The sequence below is a fragment of the Ochotona princeps genome, chromosome 4 (assembly GCF_030435755.1).
Source record: "Ochotona princeps isolate mOchPri1 chromosome 4, mOchPri1.hap1, whole genome shotgun sequence".
Taxonomy (NCBI): Eukaryota; Metazoa; Chordata; class Mammalia; order Lagomorpha; family Ochotonidae; genus Ochotona; species Ochotona princeps.
The window spans coordinates 29,239,910-29,263,037 of NC_080835.1; the positions used below are offsets into that span (position 1 = coordinate 29,239,910).

The 23,128-nt window shown below is 42.7% G+C and overlaps 1 protein-coding gene across 4 annotated transcripts in view; it reads left to right on the forward strand.

Annotated features, from left to right (window-relative positions):
* Window positions 1–762: 762 nt before the first annotated feature.
* MPPED2 (metallophosphoesterase domain containing 2) overlaps window positions 763–23,128 on the forward strand; it is a 181,530-nt gene continuing 159,164 nt past the window's right edge. The window contains exons 1-2 of one of the 4 annotated variants that reach the window (XM_036495754.2): window positions 763–1,277; window positions 6,749–6,997. In XM_036495754.2, the coding sequence (XP_036351647.1) occupies window positions 6,870–6,997 (128 nt within the window). In that variant the 5' untranslated portion in view covers window positions 763–1,277; window positions 6,749–6,869. Of the gene's footprint in view, window positions 1,278–3,115; window positions 3,191–6,748; window positions 6,998–19,549; window positions 19,573–23,128 lie in introns of those variants that run through there. The other 3 variants (XM_058663228.1, XM_004585435.3, XM_058663227.1) reach the window with 3 other exon arrangements.

The window sequence follows — 23,128 nt, forward strand, 5'->3', positions numbered from 1 at the left end:
AACACAGCCAACCAAGTTTTCCAAAAACCTCCTCGTCCTTGTTTCCCGTCTTTCAGCATCTTCATATCTCTCCCTTTCCTTCCCTTGTTTGCATACAATTCTTCTATCTTCCAAAGAAGCAGAGAAAAGCCGGCTAACTTTGAATTTTCTAATGTTTTTGAAGTAGTTGTCTTTGGGGGTGGGAGAGGGATGTGTACGAATACTAAATAAACAGATAGATAGATGAAGGAAATAATGAAGACTGTTTGCCTCAGTTCATCTTCCTGTCCTGAACCTGCCTTAATTCATGGAGGTGAAAGAAATCATCAGCTCGGCTGGCCTTTTTCTCTCTTGGAACAACATTGCAGACCGAAAAGAGGTGAGAGTGTGTCTGTGTGTGCTGCCTTGGAGGGCTGAGGGAGAAGCGGAACGCAGAGCTGCCCTAGGAAAACCTCTGCTCAAGGGTGGGAAGGAACCTAGGGTCGCCTTCCGAGGTGCGGGCGAAGCGCCCTAGCCTCTCCTCCTTGTCCCCGCAGCCCAGTTCTGCGCCTTGGAGCAGTGCCAGGACCACTGACAGCGCCTGGCAGGTCGATGGGTGGGGGGCCTGGGTGTTTCTTTTGCAGAGTCCGCCCATCTGGGGGGACATTTCCCTCATTTTCCGAGGACTCCGTGGCCCGTCCCCCAACCTCCGCATCCCCTATCATTTTTTTTTTTTTTACGCTGATCACACATGATGAACTTGCAGCTCAGCTTCCTGCCGCCTGCTTGACCCGGGAGCACCAGCAGGCTGCCGGCCTCGCCCTTGGCTGCCTCCTCCTCTCGAAGCCCTGGGGCCTCGGGGAGCCAGTGGGGGTTCGAGAGGGCCAGGCCCGCAGGAGGGGCGTGCAGGGGGTGCGGGGTCCCGCCGGGGAGCGCGCACGGAGCGGCGCCTCGGCCGCTCAGCTTCCTGGAGCTCTGCTCCTTTGACCCCAGTGGCAGTCCCTGTCACTGCACCGCTCGCGCTCCCTCTGGCTCGCCGCGCCCTCGCTCCCTCTCCTCGCCCCCTCGCTCGCTCTCTCCCCACAACGAGGCTGTCGGGGTCCTTTCTACCCACGCCTCCCCTCAGCGCCGCGCCCCCGGGTCCCCGCCCCTGCCCGCGGCGGGACCTCCGGGGTCGAAGGTTCTGGCCCGCCCGCGCCCCCTCGCCACCCCCGCGCACCCCCAGAGCGCCTCCAGCCGGCTCGGGCCGCTCGGCGATGGATCGCCTGCTCGCCGGGCGCTGAAGGCATCCCCGGGACCCGGAGCGCTGCCCGGGAAAGGTAATCCGCCCCGGGAAGAGAGGCGGAGGGCGGGGGAGGGGGAGGAGGCGGCCGGGCGCCCGGTGCCGAGCGTTAGAGGAAGGGAAAAAAATGCACACACAAAGCGGTGCGCGGGTGAGAGGTGCCTTGTCAGAGGCGCGTGAGAGGCTCGGAGGCTGCGGACCGCGGCTGCCCCGGTGCCCCTGACACTCGGCAAGCGGCCCATTCGAGACCTGGGGAAGACTTATCTTCCAGCCCCGAGCGAAAGCCAAATCTTCTGGAGGAGCTGTCTTCTTTCCCACTCCCCATCTTGCCCCTTTTCTCTTCTCCCCTCCCCCTCAGCCTTCGGCCCCCCGACCTCTTGGGGTCGGCACCTCGCTGACCCCCCCCCCGCCTCCGCTGGGCTTTCTTCGGAGGGGAGGAGGAGGGTATCCACAAGAGGTTGGGGCGAACGCCGGCCCGTGGAGATGGGGGGCTGGGGACGAGGACCGGGGCGAGCTGTTTACTAGAAAGTCCCGAGGTTGTCTGTTCGAGCCGCGCCGGCCTAGGCCCGGGTGCATTGTGTGTTGGCCCGAGCCCCGGCTGCCCGCGGCGGCCCGAAGCCAGGTGCAGTGGCTGGGAAGGCGCCGCGCAGCTTTGTGCTCCGGCTCTGCGCTCCGAAGCCACCCCGGGCCGCCTGCGCGCGCGCGCAGCTCCCGCACGGGGCTTTTTTCTCACCCGGTGCCCGGCTCCCCAACCTCACTCTCCGCCACCGCCTCCAGTCTCCGCTCCGCGATCGCAGGCTGCGCGTGGAAGGACCCGGCGACCCGAGCCGGGGCCGGGAGACGGGGACCGCGCGGCAAGCAAAAAAAAGTAACCGCTGCCGCCCTATTTCTTCTCTACGGAGGCAGGAGTTTTCTTTGCTGTTTGCCTGGAACAAGGTTATCTTTGTCAAGCTTTTGAATTCCGGGGTTTCGCGGCCTACCAGGTGAAAGGGGCATCCACCCTACCCCCGGAGGTTCAAGAGGGGATTGGAATCCATCAACGAGGAAAATAAATCAGGGATGTCCCAGTGGGGTTGATTTATTGCACATGCATTCACCCACCCCCACACACCCTAAATTAAGTGCAAATGCGGGTCATGAAAAATGTGTAATTGATTTGAGGTGTTGCAAACAAATGCACACAAATAGGTCAGGGTGGAAAACAAACAAAAACTTAAGTGGTAGAAAAAAAAAGCAGCAAGAAAGTGAGGGCGGAGGGACTCCCCCTGCCTCCATTTCTCCTTCCAGCGCTCCCTGGCTCTCTCAGGTCCGTCCCCCTTCGCGCTTCGGGCAAGATGCCTGGGTAGCCGCTGGGCACACAGCCGGCGGGCTCTGGCTCCGCTCTATGGGCTCAGGGATGCCAGTGTGCCCAGGAAGCTGACGTCGGGGACTTGGGGCTGTGATGCCCCACCAAGGGTGGCGCGGCGTCGGAGCCTTTAGCCACCACTGGTCAGCAATCCTGCCGGGGGCTGGGGAGAGGGAGAAAAGGGGGAGGGTTAAAAATAAAAGAAATAGAAATAGGCGAGCGCCCAGGGGAAGCTAGCCGGCTCTACCAGCAACTGGAGGCGGCTGCGGTGGCAACGGGGCACTGGGCGAGAAAGGCTGGGTGGCTATTCCAGGAAGGAAGGGCAGCGGTGGCAGAACCCGCAGGCCAAGGGTGGGAGGGTAGGGCGCGCGCACATGCAAGAGAGAGAGAAAGAGCGAGCGAGAGAGACCCCCATCCTCAGCTGCCCACCCGTTTTAAAACAAACAAACCAATCCAAAGTGGAGAATTCCCGCGCCCCCCACCCGCACCGCCCCCACCATATATAGACTCCACGCGTCGCTCGAGGTGCTGGAGAAAAGTCTTGCCCTCACATTCGGAAAGAATGTGTCATTCGGGTGTCCGCAGTGCTGGAGACAAGTTCAGGTGTAAGTGCGGAGGGAGGGAGGGAGGCGGGGAGGGAGTGAGGGCTCTCGGTGGACCGAGGCACGTGGACCATCGTGTCAGCATCTTTCCCCCCACCACTCGCAACTGTGCTGGAGAAGTCGCCGTCCGCCTGCAAGGCGTGTGGGCTTTGCTCCTGGATTAGAGGCAGGGATGCAAGAGCGTGAAAGAGCAGGGGAGTGAGTTTTAAGAAAACACTGTTTCTGAGAGGCGGAGGAAGGGGAGAGTGAAATTTGGCAGAATTGAAGGAGGAGAGTGCTCAAGTTCCTCCAGGCTCTGGGCTGGGCTGTCTTCCTGAGACTAGTGGCTAAACTGAGCAACCGTGGTTTTATTGTGGCAATCGCGGGCTGCTGTCTTTTAGGGTATGCCGGGAACTGCAAAGGTAGAGAGGTCGGGAGTCCTGGCTTTGAAACTTTGGCAAAATCAGACCTTTGGTGTCTAAGAGGTGGAAACAGATACTTAATTCCTCAGACTGCCAGCCTTCTTTAAAAAGTTTTCCAACTGGATCCCTGGGAAAGGGCATTGCTAATCGTTTCGTTTAAGGAACAGGAAAGTGATTGCTGTCTAGGAAATGCAAAATGTGTTCTCCAGTGATTTTGCTTTAAGAGAAAATCAGACTGATTCCAGCATACAAGTTTGGCAGTGTTTGGTCCTTCTTGGATTTCTGTTTAGGTTTCTTAGGGCTTTGTACTGGATTCTTTTGTTTTCCAGAGCCAATGAGTTGAACTGTAAGAGGGATATTTCAGGAGAGGATACAGCCCTTTTGAAGTATTGTGTGTCAAAAGTGAATTAAGTGTGAATAGGGTGAGATGCACCCCACACACACGTGAACACTTGGAAGGTTTTACCACCTAAATACGTGAGGCATGAGAATAAAGCTTCTCATAGTTTTCTGCAGTGTCTCTTTCTGTGGTTTTCAGCTCCCCCTCCCCCTTCTCAGGTTAAAGCAGGTGCCTTTGCCCATTGTCTCCTGTCTGAGAATTACTAGAGGAAAAAAAGAGTTTCTTCCATGTAGTGTTGGTGTTTAATATTCTTGGGGGTATGTTCATTTGGAGTCCTAGGGAAGGGGAGGTGAACATAGCATTTTAAAAAAATAAGCCTTTTCTCGGCTTGTCTGTAAAGGTGCTGTGAAAGTTTTGAAGCTCTGCCTCAATCTGACATTTTCTTCAAAGAACTCCAGATTAAAGAAGATAGACGCTGCAGGTGCACTGTTTCGATAAAGCATTTGAAAGGGAACATGGCAAAGATGAATTCAAATGAGCCACCTAGTTAGCCCTTCGAAGTTACAGGGTGCTTGCTGATGAAAGGGTTTTCTGTTTGTCTTGATGGAGCAGAGGTGCAGAGAGGCACAGATATGTTCGCTGCTGGAGTAAATGCTTGGCGGGTTGACTTTAGGATGAGGGGACCTGTTAGGGCGGTGCATTGATCACCTTTTAAATTTGATGTCTTCTCTGCTTCCCTTGAGAGAACTTGAGAGCGAATCGTGCCAACTACAACTATTTACTGCATAGGTATTTAAATACCAGGCATGTATGTTTTGTTTGTAGAATTCACTCCAGCATCATTCAGATTCTTCCTGGCATCAGGTGCAGAGAGTGTTACCCAGAGGTCAAGGTGGTCTGGACAGGAATTGAATTTCCTTTGCTTCTGAATGCTCCATGCTTCACACAATAGACATTGATGGAAGGAACATAAGAAATGCCAAGTAATTTTTATACCGTTCTCTAATTTATGCGAGCACCAAGTTCTCTCACAGTCTGAAGAATGTGTATTTTTCCCCTCTGTGATGGCTAACATTCTTTTTAATGACAGTCATTTCTATAACAGGAAGATGTTTTCATTTGTATTTACTTTTCAGCGCCACGCAATTATGCAGTTTTGCGCTTCGGTAGTGTCTCGGTACTTTGTGTCTCAAAAGAGAATTACAGTGCTTAGAACAGGGCTGCAATTTGAAGCAGGTGTTGTGTTTTACTGTTATGCAAAATAACAGTAAAATATAATTGTGGGGGAAATTAAGGAAACAGCTGCAAACTTGGTATGAAAACTGCCACATTATGATTTGTAAGCAGTTCTTACAGATATCTTACATCAGAGGAGCAGAGAGTGATTTTTAATTTAGTTAATCCTACTGGCCTGGTTGTCTACCAACTGGTGCTTAAAGGACTTCTACCTCCCATGAAGTGTGAAAGAAGAAAGAGAACCCAATACTTTGCTTTAAAATACCAGATTTTAAACACTGGGGATTCAACTCTCGGCAGTACAGTTATAGGTTAGGAACACAGGCAAGGTAGATGTTGTTTAGCAAGCTTTGCTAATATGAAGATGGCAATGATTTGAGTAGAATGCCTTGGAATTTCTTGCCCCAGCTAGCATATGGAAGACTATACAAGCCCCGGGTTGTAAAATAATAAAATAAATGGCCTATGGCAGGCCATCTGCCTTTTGCTCGATATTTAAGGTGTTTCATGCCAAATTTAAATCTAATCTTATTACGCTAAATATTTTTATTTGAAATAGCAGCTAAGATTCCTGGAGCTTTATGGTGCACATGGCAAATGTATTCAGATGCAAAGTGCCTTATCTAAGAGTCTGGATTACTCCAGAAGTGTGCTACTCACTACTTCTCTGCTGCACTGATCAGTTATAACAGCTTCCACGCAAGAATTCACTTCTCTCAGTTTTGAGTTATCATACAAATAGATATTGTCATTTCTCAGCCTAGTATAACAACTAGTATAATGACATTTACAAGAACAATCAGAACTGGTGGATATTTTCAAATAAAGAAATCAATGATGAGAATTACACAGCGCTGAGAATGAGGTGGTAAGTGTAATGGCTGTGTTTAATATTGTTCTGGCAGGTTCAGCGGAAGGGAGGAAATGAACCCATCCAAAGTGGTAGTACCACCATGGCTGTGTTTGAAGGCACTGTGCCACATTTACTAAAAGGATTTGCCTTGCCATAAAGTTCTTGGCCAGAAAGGAATGTATGTGTATACCAGGAATCACATATTCTGGAAGCTGTTTGTGAAACACAAAGTTGGATTACTGCATTCATATTATGTGCCTATTGATAGTTCTGTGCAGGGATCTGCTAGAAGCAGAGTGTTTTGGGATTGCCTTTGTCGTGGTGTTGTATGGCCTTTGCAAGCACTGAGATTTCAAATGATTACCTGACACCAACTTTGTAAAAACCAAACATTCCAATTAGTGGGGACGGTTTGGAAGAGTCTCTACTTTGAGCACAAACAATTTATAGTGACACCATGGCAACTGAGGATGCGCCCTTTCCCTAATTCACGCTAAGTGCCATCATTGTAATTAAAGAGAAGATCTTCATTTGAAATCCATTGAGATGATTTGGTAATGCCGAGCAATGTCATATAGAGTATAATGTTCACATTGAATGCAAGGAAGGAAGGAAGACAGGAAGGATTATATCTACAAGGAAATAATACATGTCCGTGTTTCTACTGACTTAATTTCATGTCTAAACATCACACTTCTTATTGCTTAGAACTGTCTTTCTTTTTCTTCCAGAGACGCACAGTGGTATTGATGAATAGATCCTTATATTCAGAGGTCAGCTGAAAAGCACCATGCCTGCTTCCATCTTTTGCTCCAGACAATTGTGAATTGCTCATGCCTAAAGGGAGGAAGGATGGCACATGGGATTCCTTCTCAAGGCAAAGTTACCATAACGGTGGATGAGTATAGCTCAAACCCCACCCAGGCATTCACACACTACAACATCAATCAGAGCAGATTCCAGCCTCCACATGTGCATATGTAAGTATTACGCATGCATTTTAAAAAAATTAGCAGTAGAGAAAATAAGAACATTCACTAATGATTTCTGCTAGGGATTATAAAAGGCAAATGATTTACAGAACAGATGCGTATCTGGGGTTTCAAATAAAGCTCAGAAGGAGTCCCTTACATGAGTGTAACGCTTCAAGTTTTCAGACCACTCCCAGTGATAGATTGTCTACATTTTGTAGCTGAGAACAGAGAAGTTAAGACAGTTGCATAAAGGGATTACGTTTGACAGTTTCCTGATTCCCAGTGCACTTTGCTTTTTATTGTGTTACTTGTTTCCATGATAAGACAATTCTTTAAAAATTCTGTGGTTTTTCCCCCCACACCTCACCCAGCTACCCCTTTACATTCAGCTGGGAAATAGGCCTAATTGGGACTAATTGTCTAGCTACTGCTCAATCCATTGTCTTGCCTGTTGCCAGTGAAACACGTGCTGCATGCTGCAGGACTCAAACAATATGAAGAACAAAGAATTAAGGGACAGTGGAACAGTTGGTTCCAGGAATTGTACTTTTATCTCACTCCCTAATACTACTTAGGCCACGGTCAAGGCTTAAACTGTTTCAGAAACAAAGTGTGGGAGACACAAGGATTTTGTAGCACCTGGTTGTACACCAACTTTTTTTTCCCTTTGGTCCTATCCTTCAGGATGTGCTGGGCTTTTAGCAAAAGGGAGCAAAAGGTCACCATCTCCCTTGTTTATTCAAGGTCTGGTGCTTATTCGCTCCAATGTCTAACATGAGTCTTTCATGGTAGGACTAAACCTCTTTGAAAACTGTTGTTCAGTCAACATAGAAAGGAGGTTAGGGCTCTGTTGACTGTTTTTACCACAGCTGGAAGAATTGAACTTGGGGAATGCTTAAGTCACAAGCTTTTTTTTTTTTTAAGAAATTGTTTTATGTGGGCATTTGAAGAATTAGGAGAATTGTCCTGCTCCCACCCCCAAACACACACAATCCACCACTTAAATTTAGAAACACCAGCCACACACAAAGGTCGTTTCCTTGGCTGCTTTGGTACAGTGTAAATGCTAGGAGGTTGGTTTGCAGGAATATTCTGAAGAGCCATGCAGTTACCTAGGATGATTTTCTGCAGTGGTAGTGCTAAGACAGTGTGTTTAAACAAGAGCAAAAGGAACAGGTAGGAACAGCACACTCGCAAATGGTTAATGCTAAACTGTTTTTAAGAGTTTTGTACTCTGTTAAAAGCAGAATGTATTCATAATTATGACGGATTGCTATCATGATTTTAAGGAAAAGTTTGTAAGGTGCTATTTCTTAAAATGGGTCTGCTAAACAATCATCATGCTTCGTTTCAAATATTTTCCTGTTTCTGCTTATTTGTTTTTCTTCCAAGGTGCTACAGGTGTTTAGGATGCCATTAGTTCCGTCGTGTTTGTGTGACATTATCTATCAGAACCTTGTGGGTCCTGTTCATAGCCGGGCAAATGACTGCTGGGAAACCTCAGCTTAGTCCTCAGGCCAGCAGATATTCTGCTCATTTACTCTTGGCATTAAGTTTCCACCACATGCAGATACTTTAAAACCATGTAGTCTTAGAATGGTCTGCTTATGTCTAGTTGTGAAAAGTATGAAGGATCAAATTGTGTCTTTTAGGGGTGTGTGTGTGAAAAAAGAAGGCTTTCAAAATGTGATTTTTGATGACAATCTAGACAACTGCCTGGGATTTTATCAGACTCGTTTTCCAGAAGAGAGGGTTCACCCGCAGTATGGTCCACTGTGTCTTCTCACTTTATTACCAGAGAGCATTTGCTAACTGAACCACAGGCTCCAGCCACACAGGTTTGCGCCCTGTCACCTGAGCACACCATGGGCTCTTCCATGTTGGTGCCATTGGCTTTTCTCTTTCTTGCAGCAGCAACAAAGTTCTGCCATGCTCATTAAGTACCTTAAAGCTACTGCAGGTCCCTCCACTTCCAGACGGAAGCCTTTTCTGCTTCTGTCTTCCCAGTCCCAAAACAGTTGTGCCTGCCCAACATGACATCTTTGTTTAATGTGCATGTACTTCACACAACTTCCATGATTTTTTTTTTAATCTGCTGGCTGTCTAGTGTACTTCTCTATCTAGTCTAATGCTCAGATCTACATTGCTTCTATTTCTTAAAGCAGGGACTGCACTTCTGAACAAGTGGAACTAATTCAAAAATACCGACTCACTGATCCTTTAACTGTGCATTGAAATGAGAACTTGTTATCAGTGCTTGCAGATTTTCCTTGGAACTGTTTTTTAGGTCATATGTTGATGTTTCTAAGGAGGTATGTTTCATGAAGATGCTGGCTCACTTTCTTTTCAGCTTCACATTTTTTTTTTAATTAAAGAATATGCTCTTGTTTTGTAGTCCTGACTAGACAGTGACTGATCTATACTAAGCATGTAGGTATTATGATCTAGTAAAACAAACAAACAAAAAACTTTTGTCTAAATTAGAAACTTAGATTTCCTGGAAAATAATTAGAAACATTTAGTCTGAGATTTCTTTAGGTTTTCCAGCAATTTTCAATGTGTTGTGGCAGAACTTCGTTCTTTCGAAAGATCGTTTTTTCTCCTTCAATGGTTGGTCATTTATTTTTGATGGGATTTTACTTTTCTCTTTCACCTACACCTGAATGAAGTGCATGACTGACTCCTTGGCTTACAGTTAAAATTCCATTCCCTGTTTTCTTAGATACAACCTGATGTTGGTCAGAGTTTTCTCATCTTAATAAGTAACCTACTTCCTTTTTGGAAATTTGTGGCTGACTTTGAACAACCTACTTTATTTCTTTAGACCTCAGTTTACTCATCTGTCAGCTAGTGCATCAGATGTTTCCTGAGGATCTTTTCAGTTGTGACCTATTAAAATTAAGATTTCAGTTCAGACAATCTGTTGCTGTGTGGAGAACAAAGATAAAACACTGTCCATCCTCATCTTCCTGAAGCTCGTTATTGATTTTAGAGTTGACATTTCAACTGGTTTTAGGAGGTCTTGATTCTGTGAGTTCTAGCAAGACTGCCTTCCAGCTTTCTGATAAAAACTGGCTTGAATTTCTGCTTGTGACACAATGATTTTTTTTAAGAAGAAGAAACCAATGCTATATGACCTTGGGAAAAAAATCAAATCACAGCTGGGGTCGGCAAACAAAAATTTAACTTAGATCTATGTTTCCTTTTACTGTGAATCTTGAACATACTAATAGATGCTATGATTGAAACCTAACAATTAACAAGGCTTCATTTTCTCATAATCCCTTCATCTTTTCCAAACAATAATGTTAAAAGAATTAGATCCTATTTTAATGAAGATAGAAATAGGTATTGAAAAAGCCAGGTCTTAAAATACCACACAATTTGTGTCTGTTTAACCATTCAAAGACTCATAAATACTCCAAAAGAATTTTAGAAAGATAACTAGATTCCTTAGTTTTTTTCCTGCAAGGTTTGTGTTAGGGTAAAACCTGCTGTCCCATGTAAAGTAGGATGGCTGATCAGTCTACTGGGGTTAATTTTCCCATCTTTTATTGAAGAATGGGCTGCTAGGAAGCCGAAGTTCAATTTTGTCTTCCATTTTGCCACTTTCTTTGACTTGTCTATGCTTTTATTATTAACAACCTTGGGATCCTGAGTAGCGTTCCTTTACTCTTGATTTAAGGAAACCACTTGGCATAGAGATAATAACATCATCAGAACCAGCTTGTTGGGTTGTAACTAGCCACAGAGAAATGGCTTACCTTCTCTGTGTTTTCTTTTTCCATCTGTAAAATGTGGATAACAAAAGCAGTGTCTGTCTCAGAGGTTATGAAAATTAAAAGGATGAAACATATTAAATTTGAATTTTGTAGGTGTGCTTAATTTTGTAGGTGTGTAGTCTGTGCCCAAATGGTAACTGTTGTCATTAATGATCTGTTGCTTCTGGTTTTGTCAATTGTAAATTGTCTTCGTTTGTTTTGAAAGTCGGTGAAGGTTAAATAGATGAGTGAACAAGAAAATGACTGATGAGTTTTGTGCTGTTTTACTTAAGGAGTCATCACCAGCATGGTACCAGGGAAGCTTTCCAAGTTGGGGTTTTGGTTGTAAGGCTTGGAAAATGTAAGGCTAATTTAGTGCCAGTGAATGTGCTGAAGAGGCCCAGAGTGTCTCACCTATCCGCACTTACTCAATGGGTGTGGCCATCCTGTGAACCAGGTGCTGCCTAGCTTCTCTTTATGGCATCACAAAAATCTTTCTTCAGTTGGGTTGGACCTTGGTCCTCGGTCTCGATTCCCACTATCACTGTCCCCCTCACTCTATATTAACTTAAAAAAGCATCAGTGTGTAACCATAATCCAACTAGGATTGCATGCAGAGGGCCTGGTCTGGGAAACAAGGACCTGGTAACAGAATGTGATCTGAAAGCGGGGATCTGTTATATAGATGTTGATACAGGCATGTCTGGATGATGATGGAAGAATTCTGGCCCTCAGTCTTCACATCTGTAAAATGTGTTCGAGGGTCTTTTATGATGACTGTGGAAGTCAAATGAGATTTCATGACATATAGTCATAAAAGGTGCTTAATAAGTAGATGCAGCTTAGTTTCTATGGTTTTGTCCACTGGCCAATGAGTGTGAGATAAACATTAGTATCTTCCTTTCTGTGATCTGTGTGAATATAATGTGATTAGTTGAACTTGTATTCTTCTTATACTGTTACATTGTGTAATATTCAATGTTGCGGCTTAGGCATTTTTAATCAAAAATGGTCTATAGCCTAGGCTCTCAGGATGAACATTCTGTGCCATATTCTTAAATGGTTTTGTTTGTTTGATCTAAGGTTTTTATTTTTATCCAGTTCCAGAATGTGGTAGGAAGTAGTAGAAGTTCTTTTAGTCCTGGATTAGATATTCCTAGGTTCAGAAAAAAAAGTTACAGAGAAATGTTACAGAAAAATGCCCTGTGACTTAAAAAATATGTAAAAGTAGTAAAAAGATACATAAAGATAAATTCATTCCCAAAATTATTCCCTAAATAGTCACCTATAATGTTTATTACAGGTGACTATTTAGGGAATAATTTTGGGAATGAATTTACTTGAGGGAGTTTTGGGTGAAGACCTGTAGCATTCTATTTTATACACGTTTGTATAATTTAGATTATGTTTACATCAGTTTTGTCATACTTATTTGACAAAAGCTATGTAAAGGAATGGTAAAAATGTAATTTGTCTGCAAGTACTACTTTTTCTGCAAGATTTGTATCGAAGCCTTGCTCTGTTGCAAATATTCTGCTTTATTTTGCCCTTTCTTCCTTGGGCAGCACGATTTGTTTTCTTTTGTATTCATGGTATAGGCCAAAGGCTGTGTTCATTGGCTCAGTATAATTTAACTTGCTTCTGTATGGGAAAACATGGATAATACTAGAATGTTGTTTTCAGCTAAGTCTTTTCATTGAAGGAATTTTTGCTTCAAAGTATCATCAAATTCTGTTTTTGAGAACACATGATCACCAAATAGACTGTTTTAGTAGGCTACCTGACAGTGTTCCAGTAACCTGCATGCTGGATCTGTTGTGGCTGCTAATGAGCCCTGGAATCTTCAGTTAGGGGGTGTTTCAGAATTTCAGCTTCTTCAACAATGATTAAACCTGAGCACCATTAGCAGTATCGCTTGCCATTCTGACAATGTAGCATTTCTCCCATTTCTTATCTTTCCCTTTGTCTATTTAAAAGTAGGAATATGAATTCCATATCGTTTATTATATTCCTTGGCGAAAGAGTATTTTTGTGAGATACGATAGGGATATAGGTAGGGGGAGGCAGAAAGAAATGAACCCTTGACATAGGGAACGAATGTATCAATGAAAGAATGAAAGTGTGGGGCTCCATGAAACTTCACCAGTAAGGTAGAAATTTATTCTTTGCTTTAGAGCTGGCTGCATTAGCCGTTAAAAAGAATTTCTAAATACATACGCCTCTTGGTAAGCCACTTTCTCATTCTCATTACAGATTTATCACTGGTTTGCACATTAGCATGGCCATAATTTTTTTTAATGTTTTCAATCTGAAATTCATCTTACAGATGCTGAATGGCCCTTTTAGTTTGCACTCACATATAAACAGAGGGTATTTCTCTCTTCTCATTTCTTTTGCAAAATAAGTTCTTTTCTCATACTCTTCCCGAGGGTCCCCATCTTGTGGTCCGTGACAGTTGGACTTTATTTTACAGCTGACTCTATTTGGTAGGTTTTTTTGTTTGCATTTGAGCAATCAGAAGGCAGTCTGAAATTAGGATTTTGTTGTTGTTGTTCATATAGATTCGTCCTTAATGCTATAAGTTGATTTTTTGTTTGGTGTTTTGATGATGGACAGTTTTGGAGGGTGCAGAATTTTGACAAATCAAACATATCTACCATGTTATACCTGGATTTTGAATTCTGAAAACAGTTGCCTACGTTTGTTAAGTAAAGATGCATAGAAAAAGTGTAACCACGGTCAATGAACAGACATACCCGTAACCTGAGGAGTTCTACGTTCATCTCGTAGGCATTGAATGTGCTTCCTGTTTAAGGAGTTTTATATTTTTTAACTTCTTCATGGAGGAGCTTGGTAAAATTATGTTTGTAACAAGAGAAACTGAGCAAGCCCTCCTGCTGTACATAGTCTGCATTTTTAGTCTGTAGTTTTAAGTCTGAGATTTTAGAGCCTGTAAAGATGAGAATGTAAATGCAGAAACAAAGCTAATGCCGCTGCATGTCCTGTGCCCCCTGGACACACTCTGGGTGGTTCTGATCCATTTTCCGAAAGCGGAGAACGCTGACCCAGCCTTAGAAGGTATATTCTTTAGCTTTTTTGAAGTTTGCCATATTTTCCTAGCTCTCTGCTTCTCAGGACTCCCCCTCCTCCTTTTCAGACTTTCAAAGTATTCTAGAAATTGATGTTTCTGTAGCTATTCTAGCATGCTTAGGCTATTATTTCAATATCAGCACCGAAAAAAAGCCATGACATTTTTGCAGACCACCATGTTAGTGGGCTTTATGTTTTCTTAACGTAAGAAGTGTACTTGGAGGCTTTGTCTGTGTGGAAATACTAACGCTGCAAAGAGGAAACTCTGTTAAATTTATTGGCCTTTGCAGTGTTGGGGTCTGCATATTTTGTTCTGTTTTGCTTTGAATAAATTTTTGTTTGATTGCCATCCTATAGAGTAGTAAAACATATGCAAATATGAAAATGGATTTTTTGAGAGTTTTTCTGTGTCCTCTTTACGACAAATCTAAACTGTGTGCTTTACTTTTGGTTTAAATCTTTGCAGACCTGTTATGTACTGAAAGTGCCAAAGCTATTTTTAAAAAGACAGAAAAAAAATAACACCATAATTTAGTAAAGCAACCAGATACATCTTACTGCTTAATACTATCTGAACTTTGAATTTGGAGTGAGGATTAGGTCATTATAGAAATTTGTCTGTTGTTTGTGACTTTCTTAAACTATTGTAACACTGCACAATATAGCACGATCTCTATGAAACACATTTATTTCTTGTGCAACAGTTATTAAAACCTATCAGATCAAAGAGTTGCTAATTTCTGGACTGAGAAAATGTCCTTTCCTGTCTTTCTTTGGGTTATTTTGGCATTCAAACTGACTAAGAAAAGTGGCTCCTCTGTGGTATTTTGTTTTAGGTATTTGTCCCTAGAACAAGTTTCAAACTTTTTTTCTTCATGAGCTCTTAACAATGTGTTTTGAACAAAGACTTAAAGCTTGCATGAAAGAATCTCAACTGAATTTGAACTGTGGTAATGCAACAAGGTGGAGGAAGCCACCATGGGGGGAGGGTTTGGGGAGGGGCGGGGGAAATCCCAGTGCCTATAAATCTGTGCCACATAATGCAATGCAATCAATAAAAAGAAAAAAAAATTCAGATAAAAAAGGTTTAACTCAAAATGTTCTGTCTCTACCAGTTAAGCAACCTCTGAACATTTTCTTATTCCCTGAAGGTTTTAAGCCTTTCACTGTACTTTAGACATTTTACCAGATCTGTTTAAGTTCTAAGTTTTATAAAAGTTTTCTACATTTGGTTGGCTTTGCCTTAAGACTACAAGGATAACCATAGATGTATATCAAACTGTATTAGATGCTTTTAAATACAAAAATTGTAGCCATTGCTCCTATGCACTTGTGTTTAATAAAAGATGTTTTTCAAAGTTACCGAACTGTTGTGTACTAGTTCTGCCTCAGGGGTGCTTTAGTCTGAATAATTGTGCCCCTTCAAAATTGCTGTTGCAATGCTCCAAGATGACAGTATTCGAAAGTGAGGCCTCGAATCCACTAGGATGTTGCAGCCTTTGCAAATAGGATTAGTGCCCATAGGAGAGGCCTTTAGCACAGCTCTTACCCCTGTCCTCACGTGAGGACACTACGGTAAGGCACCGGCTGTGCACCAGGGAACAGTTCCTCATTAGACATTGAGTCTACTCACACAGTTGCTTTGGACTTCCCAGGCTCTAGAACTGTGAGAAATCACTTTCTGTTGTTTATAAGTAACCTGATTGGACTAGCACAGGTAGGCATAGCAGAGAAGTAGGAGACAGTGTTTTTGTGGAGAAGAGAAATGGGTATTTGTGAAGGGAAGAAGAAGACAGTTTTTGGGGAAATATACAGCAGGTAGATCTTGTGAGGTCATAACTATGTTTGCAGTAATGACAGACCAGATCCTCGGCTTGTCGTTTTACCTGGGAGGGTCAGTATTCCCAAACATCAGGCAACAGGGAGGTGAGACTTTAATTGTATTTGGTTTCTTGGGTACAACTCGATGGAAGAGTTAGAACTTAATACCTAGCCTCGTGAAATAACTTCTGAACCCAAGCATTTGAAAGAACCAGAAAAATATGTTTGATAAATTGACTTTTTTTTGACCACTGAGAAGGAATAATTCTAGACCTATTTACATAATATCTTTTAGTTCACAGTTCAATATGTTTGAAAAAGTCTATTTGACAAATAGTGAACTAAGAACTGACTTATCAAAAATGTAAGACTCTGCAGTTGCAGTCTCCAAGGTTTACCATCTGTTGTAATCTAGGAGATTTACCATATGTTACTCTCAAATTTTGACTTTTACAGGTTAACTTGTTTTCACTTTGTTCTTAACCCCTGTACTTTAGGCAAAGCTGGCAGCACTGGCGTGTATTTGGATTCAACAAACTCTGAGAAAAAGTGGGGAAGGCTAAATCTTTGCGGATCACAGAGTAGAGTAGGAGGAGGTGTTAACTCCTAAAAGATATTAAGTTCTAATTCTCCCATAAAGTTGTTCAAAGAAGAGTCTAATATTTCCCCCTGTGAAATATAAAGGCAAGATATTCTGTTCAGTGTAGTGGTGTAAGCCCTGTTCGATGCTCTCTGCCAACCAACCCCTGAGAATTAAGAAGGGCAGTGATGCCCTCCTGGTAGGCTGTGTGTTCCACTTTGTGCCCCTGGCTGGTGGTTGGCTCCTCTGTCTTACATCTGTCCATCCCTGTCCCACCATGATGTTAATGGCAGTCCGGCACGCTCTGCTGTTTATCTTGGAATTTGATACTGTCATCTTGGCAACCAAACAAGGACCTTTACTGCTCAAACTGTTTGTCATTTGTTGTTAATTATCTGTTACCATAAATTCTGCACTTTGAGAAAAAAAAGAGAATGTTTTGAAATATTTCAACCAACATGTAAGTGGAGCTTCAGTTTCTGTGTACAAAAGAAAAGGGGGGGAAATGAGCCCTTTAGAGAACTCATTTCGGGGAAATCAAGTGCCCTGTTTTCTCAGACAGGCTCTGTTAGAGCCTGCTGATTCAGCCAGGATTTACACTGTGAAAGGACCTTTGCAAATTCAGCGATGGTGTGTGTTAATGAGAGGTGCCCCCATTGGAGGAAAAAAAAATAATTTAACTTTCCACAAGGAGTTATGCTTTTATCCGCTCTTTATGCCATAATTGTGGTGTGTGTGTGTGTATGAGAGAGAGAGAGAAAGAGAGAGAGAGAGCGAGCTTGTTCCCTTTAGCTGGCTCCTCCTTTTCAAAGGTTATTAAGACAGAGTCGTCCAGAGTGAAAGGTAGCTTCTGCTTACCTGCTTTTATGGGGTGTTTATTTTGTCAAGTGTAGAATGAAAATGAATTTTTCTGGCCATTAGTGGATTTTAGTCATGCTCTCACACTCTGTGGGGAAGGTTATGTCACATTATAAATGGGGAATGCTGTTTTGTGAGGTGTTGTACCAGAGGCTGCAGAAGCAACTGCTGGATTAAATGAGCAGGTTGAGAGAGGGAGGGAGGGAGGGAGGGAGAAAGAGAGAGAGAGAATGAAGGCTTATATTTCGGAGAGGGCGAGTTTGGGAGTGGCATAATTGCTAAGCAGAAATCTGGACACAATTAGAAATACAGAAATATAAAAATATATCCAGATATAGTCAGTCCCCTCTACTCTGTCTTCCATGTATACTTAAAATGTCTACTACAGATTCCTCGTTTTTGCAGTGGGAATCTTAATATGCTTCCATTGGTAATGGTATGTGTTCTATTAAATGATGTGAAGTGCTTACCTAGGCTTTTGGCATATTAATAGTACTCTTGTTTACCATCATAGCATCTATCACGTTAACACCTGAGCTTCAGAGGTTCTGTAGTTCTGGAGGTGGCTTGGAGACCTTCATGCAGGTAGCTTTTTTTTTTTGAGCCATTAGGTTTGATGTTCTTTTTTTTTTTTTTTTTAATTAGGGTTTTTTTTTAGGGTTGTGCTGCCTCCTAAGGGCTTCCCACAGCAGGATGTAGGGAATAGGTCCCTGTTAACTTTCTGATAGCCTGGGGCACACACAAAAAACTCCTGAGCTCAGCTTCCGCTTGCTGCCTGGAATGGTGTCACTGTCAACCACGTGTCTTTCACCGGAGTTGTTGAATTTGCCTGGGTGAAATCATTTGTCCAGATTCCTAAGGAATCATGACAACAGTGCTGTCACTGAAACAAAGCACCATCTGTAAATATTCTGCTTTGAATATTCTCATTTGTTTTTTTGTTAGTGTTTTTCAAAGTGGGTAGAGTAGGTGCGTGTGCCCTATTCCACAGCACAGATGACTATCAAATTTTAGAATTAGGAACAAAATATTAAATGGATTAAACTAGTGACTTAATGACTTTGAGTATGAAACTAATAGACTGGGAGAATATAGTGAGCACCCCCTGATTGTTTTGGGGGAGGCTGGGAATTGGATTTTAACACTTTGGATTTTTTTAGAGGTCATTAAAACTGATGGGATCAGATTACTTGACTGCACATCTGAAATCTGAAACTTGCCCTAAACCATGCAATTGAGTTAAGCTCAAAATTCAAGGCCTCCCCCTAAGACTGGCCTTTGGGTAAGCCTCATTGTTGATCACAAAATGATTTCCTTTGAGAGGAGCAAGACAACAGTGAGGTTTTTACGGCCAATTTTGTCTGCACATTGGTGCCAGCCAGACGTTTGGCAACAGTTAGTGCCAACTTTGATGATCTGTCCGCTGATGATTTTCCCAAGGTCTTCAAAACTGTCTGGATTCAGAACTGACATTGAAGGCAGTGTGGGTTGCAAGTTCAGCTTTCTAGGCATGTCTTCTGCATTTTTAGTTGTTTTTTTCTTTGAGTGGAGAGATACTAAGGGGTGCGGAAAAGCAGCAGATGGACCTGCTACCTTCCACTTTTACACTGCGTAACCTTTACAGTATTCCTCCCTAAACACTATTTTCTCCCAACACTTTTGTCATTTTCTTAAGATTTATTGTATTTATTTGAAGGATTTACAGAGAAGAAAGGACACACAGAGAGATTTACTCACTGATTAACTCCCCAGATGATCCTGATCACTGTGACTTGGCCAGGCTGATGCCAACAGCCAGGATTTTCATCATGTTTCCCTCTTGGCAGCAGGGACCCAAGCAATTAGACCACCATCTGCTGCTTTCCCATGCACATTAGCAGAGAGCTGGAGTAGAAGTGGAGCACCCAGGACTCTAACCAGTGCCTATATCGGATGTTGGCATCACAGGTGGTGGTTTTACTAGATATGCTACAATGTTGGCCTCGCCTTTGTCACTTTACCGGAAAACTTCTACCACTTTCTTTGGCTTAGGTGTCCATATATAAAAACCCAGGGTACCTACAAGTCATGGTTTCCCTTGGTTGTAATTGACACCCATGCATGCTTTAATTTTTAAGTGAAACTTTTGTCTTCTGCTAAGCTATAAACATTATGAAGACTGCAACCCACCATTTAGGGGTTTTTTTGTTGTTTCTGCTGCCATTGGCTGTATCTGCAATACCTATCAAAGTACAGCATGTTGTAGACAGTCTATGAATTCTTGCTGAATGAATGGGTGAGTGAGTGAGAGATGAGTTTGTAAAATAATTCAGAAGATTAATACGTGTTTCTGTAGAAAGTTGTGTTCCTTTTTAATCATCTATTCTTTGGAAAGAAAGTATGTAAACTTGCCGATATATTTGGCTTTGAAAAGGGTAACTTACGTAAGTCTCCCCGTATTTTTTTCAGGATGGAGTTGGATGAAGCTCAGAGTGAGTATTTCTGATAACTCCTGCACTAATGCTATAACCTCTTCTGCCTGCAGTTGACCTTGCTTTGACTGTAGTAGGCGCTCATTTCTAACATAGGAAAAAAATCCAAGTTTCTCTGTGAACTTGACCCTAAACGTTTGGGTTTTCTATATTCTCTTAAGAACAGAAACATCAGAAAATATATAGTTTCAAGTCCTTCTAAAATGCTTATTCATTGATCCTAGAGGAGTCATCAATTATTGGGTAGAAGAATGCAATTAATTATAATATAAGCAGTCCACTCACCAGCAGTTTAACAACTTCCTTTAATGCAAAGGTATTGAGTAAGTACATAAAGACTGTGCATTGTGAAAAAGTATGCATGGATTTGAAATACTATTTGGATGAAAATAAAGTTAACTTTGAGTGATATTTACCATAAGCTTTTTGAAGTTCCCTTATGAGTGGCATTTTCTTGAAATGAAGGCCGTGAAAGCAAGTGATCTAAGACTCGTGTTTTCTGCATAGTTAGTGCAAAGCCGTCTTTATTCTGTGCTGTTAGGTTCAGCAACCTTACCATGTTTTCTGAAATAATAAACTCTAAAGTTTGTGATCTGGGTTAGATACACATAATACCACCGTAACAGCACTAGTGTTATAGCAGTTAGAACCTTTTTAAAGAAATTTCCTTAAAGGCAGAACGAGTAACATTCAAAGTAAGCATGTAACAGAAATCTGATTATGGGTAACTGAAATATAAACGCCCTGAAAGCCAAATGATTGGAGTGAAAGACCCCAATATAAAATGTCAGACTCAAGAAATACTTCTACATGGGGCACAAATTAAAAGAGGGGGAGTAGGAAGAGAAGTCTGCAAAACAAGCACTTTGGGGCAGGATGTTTTTGAAAGGGGTGACTGCTTTGAGGTTTTCTCCCTAACTTTCCCCTGTTTGCTAAGGATGGTGTTATGTAATTAGGCTTCTGGAGTTGCCTTGTGGCTGAAGACCTAATTGAGTCTCTGAACTTGAATGCAGGGTTAGAGTTAGAGCGTTTTGCCCTGGAGGTAGAAGCCCTTTGATGAACCTGCCTCTTTGATAAAGACCTGCAGGGATTGGCAGTGAGATTGTTTCGGTAAAGAATGGTCCAGTAATTGAAGAGTTAGTGCTCCTTAGTATATGAAAATTGTTGTTTAAAACAGGGAAGATACGAAAATCCATATGCACAATTTAAATGAGCCTGTATTCTGCGTTATAAGTATGCACCGATGCCAAGTAGAAAACCGGAACACTCTCAGGATGCTGTTAGGGCCAAGCAGAATCTCATTAGGGACAGCTTCAAAGATCAGTTCCTCGTGTCCATAAAAACAAGTGTAAATTATCTGGTGCACGCCTGCTGTTAGCAGTCGCGGTGTTGCATTATGTATGATTCAAGATTGCACCGACGAGACACAGGCTGCGCCAAGTTTCATAGGTTGTGCTGAGTTCCATAGTGTGTATGTGGGAATCACTCCACCCACATTTATTTATTTATTTAGTTGCTGAGATCTACATTTTGGAAATTTATTGATGTGTTTCACTTCATGGAGGGTGCCATATATAACCCGCCCCTATATTTTTGATAAATTGAAGTCAGTTCAGAGAAGCATGATAAGGTTCTGAAGTGTTTATATAAGCCACCAATCCACTCAGATTTATGTATCTTGTTTTCTCACATATGGAGCCAGATTAGGGGTCTACAAAGGCTGCCTGGGCACATAGGGTTGGGTGTATTCACTTCCCTCATTCCCTCCCTCATTTTGGTCTCCTGTTTCGATTTTTAAAATGAGGTGTGAATGCTCAGTAGGATGAGAAAATGTGGTGAGCTTCAACATGTAAGGCATTAATAAATAGTTTTGGAATGTATGCAAAGGGTCTGGATATACTCACAAGCATTGTTACGTGAGAAGGAAGGGAAGTGATAGAGTATGCCATTTAAGCACATGGAACCATACCACCAAAGCCGAATGTTGATATTCCTCTTACTGTCTGTGTAATTTGGGGGAGGGGAGTCAGTTACTGAGTCTCTCTGAGGGGAAAAACTGGCACCTCCCTCAAACAGCTGTTGCTTGCAAAGGTTCAATGGTTCATTCATGTAGCGTATTTAAATTCCCTGGAAACATAGGATGTGCTGTGGAAGTGTTTGTTCATGATGATGGTAGTGGTAGTGGAGTAGCAGTTGTAGCAGTAGTCACAGTGGTGGGATAAGGTAGACTTCCCAGTGCGGCCAGGCCTGACTAGGTATGGAACAGCTGGAGCCTGGGAGCGCAGATGAAAGGTGTACTGCAGTAGGCATAGACAGATGAAGAAAGAACAGGTAATTCAGGAAACCACCTCTTCAGGCTCCACTAGGAGAGACCACTAAATAGAAAAGAGTGAATAGGTGTGTACTCTTCTGGGCCATGTGGCCCAAGGAGCTAATTGTGGGATATTGGGAAAAGGTTAATAAGTAGCAAGAAGGATACATCTTTTTCCTAACTGGAGTCAGAGAAAGTGCCTATAACATCTTTCTTTTATTTCTCGAAACCTATTCCAGCACCAAAAATCATATGGGAAAAGATACAAAAAGAATAGCACTACATAGACTCATTTGATTTTCTTCTTTTTTTTTCTTTTAAAAATATTATTATTATTATTATTATTATTATTATTATTATAGATTTATTTATTTTTCTTGGAAAGTCCGATTTACAGAGAGAAAGACCTTCCATCTTTTGGTTTACTCCCCAAGTGGCCGCAAATGTCAGAACTGAGCTGATCTGAAGCCAGGAACCCTGCAGGAGTTTCTTCTAGGTCTCCCACATGGGTGTAGAATCCCAAGGCTTTGGGTTGTTCTCCACTGCTTTCCTAGGCCACAAGCAGGGAGACAGAAGGGAAACAGAGCAGCCCGATTAAGAATGGGTGTCCATGGGCCTGACCCCATAGCATTGCAGCTAAAGTCCTTGCTTTGTACACACAGGGATGCCACATGGGCGCCGGTTCTGATCCCAGCGGCCCTGCTTCCCAACCAGCTCCCAACTTGTGGCCTGGGAAAGTAGTTGAGGATGGCCCAAATCCTTGGGACCCTGCACCCACGTGGGAGACATGGAAGAAGCTCTGGGCTCCTGGCTTTGGGTTTGCTCAGCTCCAGCTATTGCGGCCGCTTGGGGTGTAAATTATTGGATAAAAAATCTTCCTCTCTTCTCTCCTCCTCTCTGTATATCTGCCTTTCCAATAAAAATAAATAAATCTTCAAAAGAAAATAAAATTGATGCCCATATGGTTTCCCAGCACATGCAAGGTGAGGTCTTTAGCCACTAGACTACCACGCTGGACCCGACTCACATGATTTAAATACACAAATGTTACCATATCTGTGACCTCTATTTTGAAATTTACATTTGTCAGTTTAGGGCGGAATAACTACTAACATAACAAAATCACTTTCTGTATTGGAAGTTTCTTGAAGGACAGAATTAATGCTGGCTGACCTGGAAACTTCTGCAATATCCAAGTACTTGATGATTAAAAGCATCTTCCATAAATAAATAAAGAATCTTCAT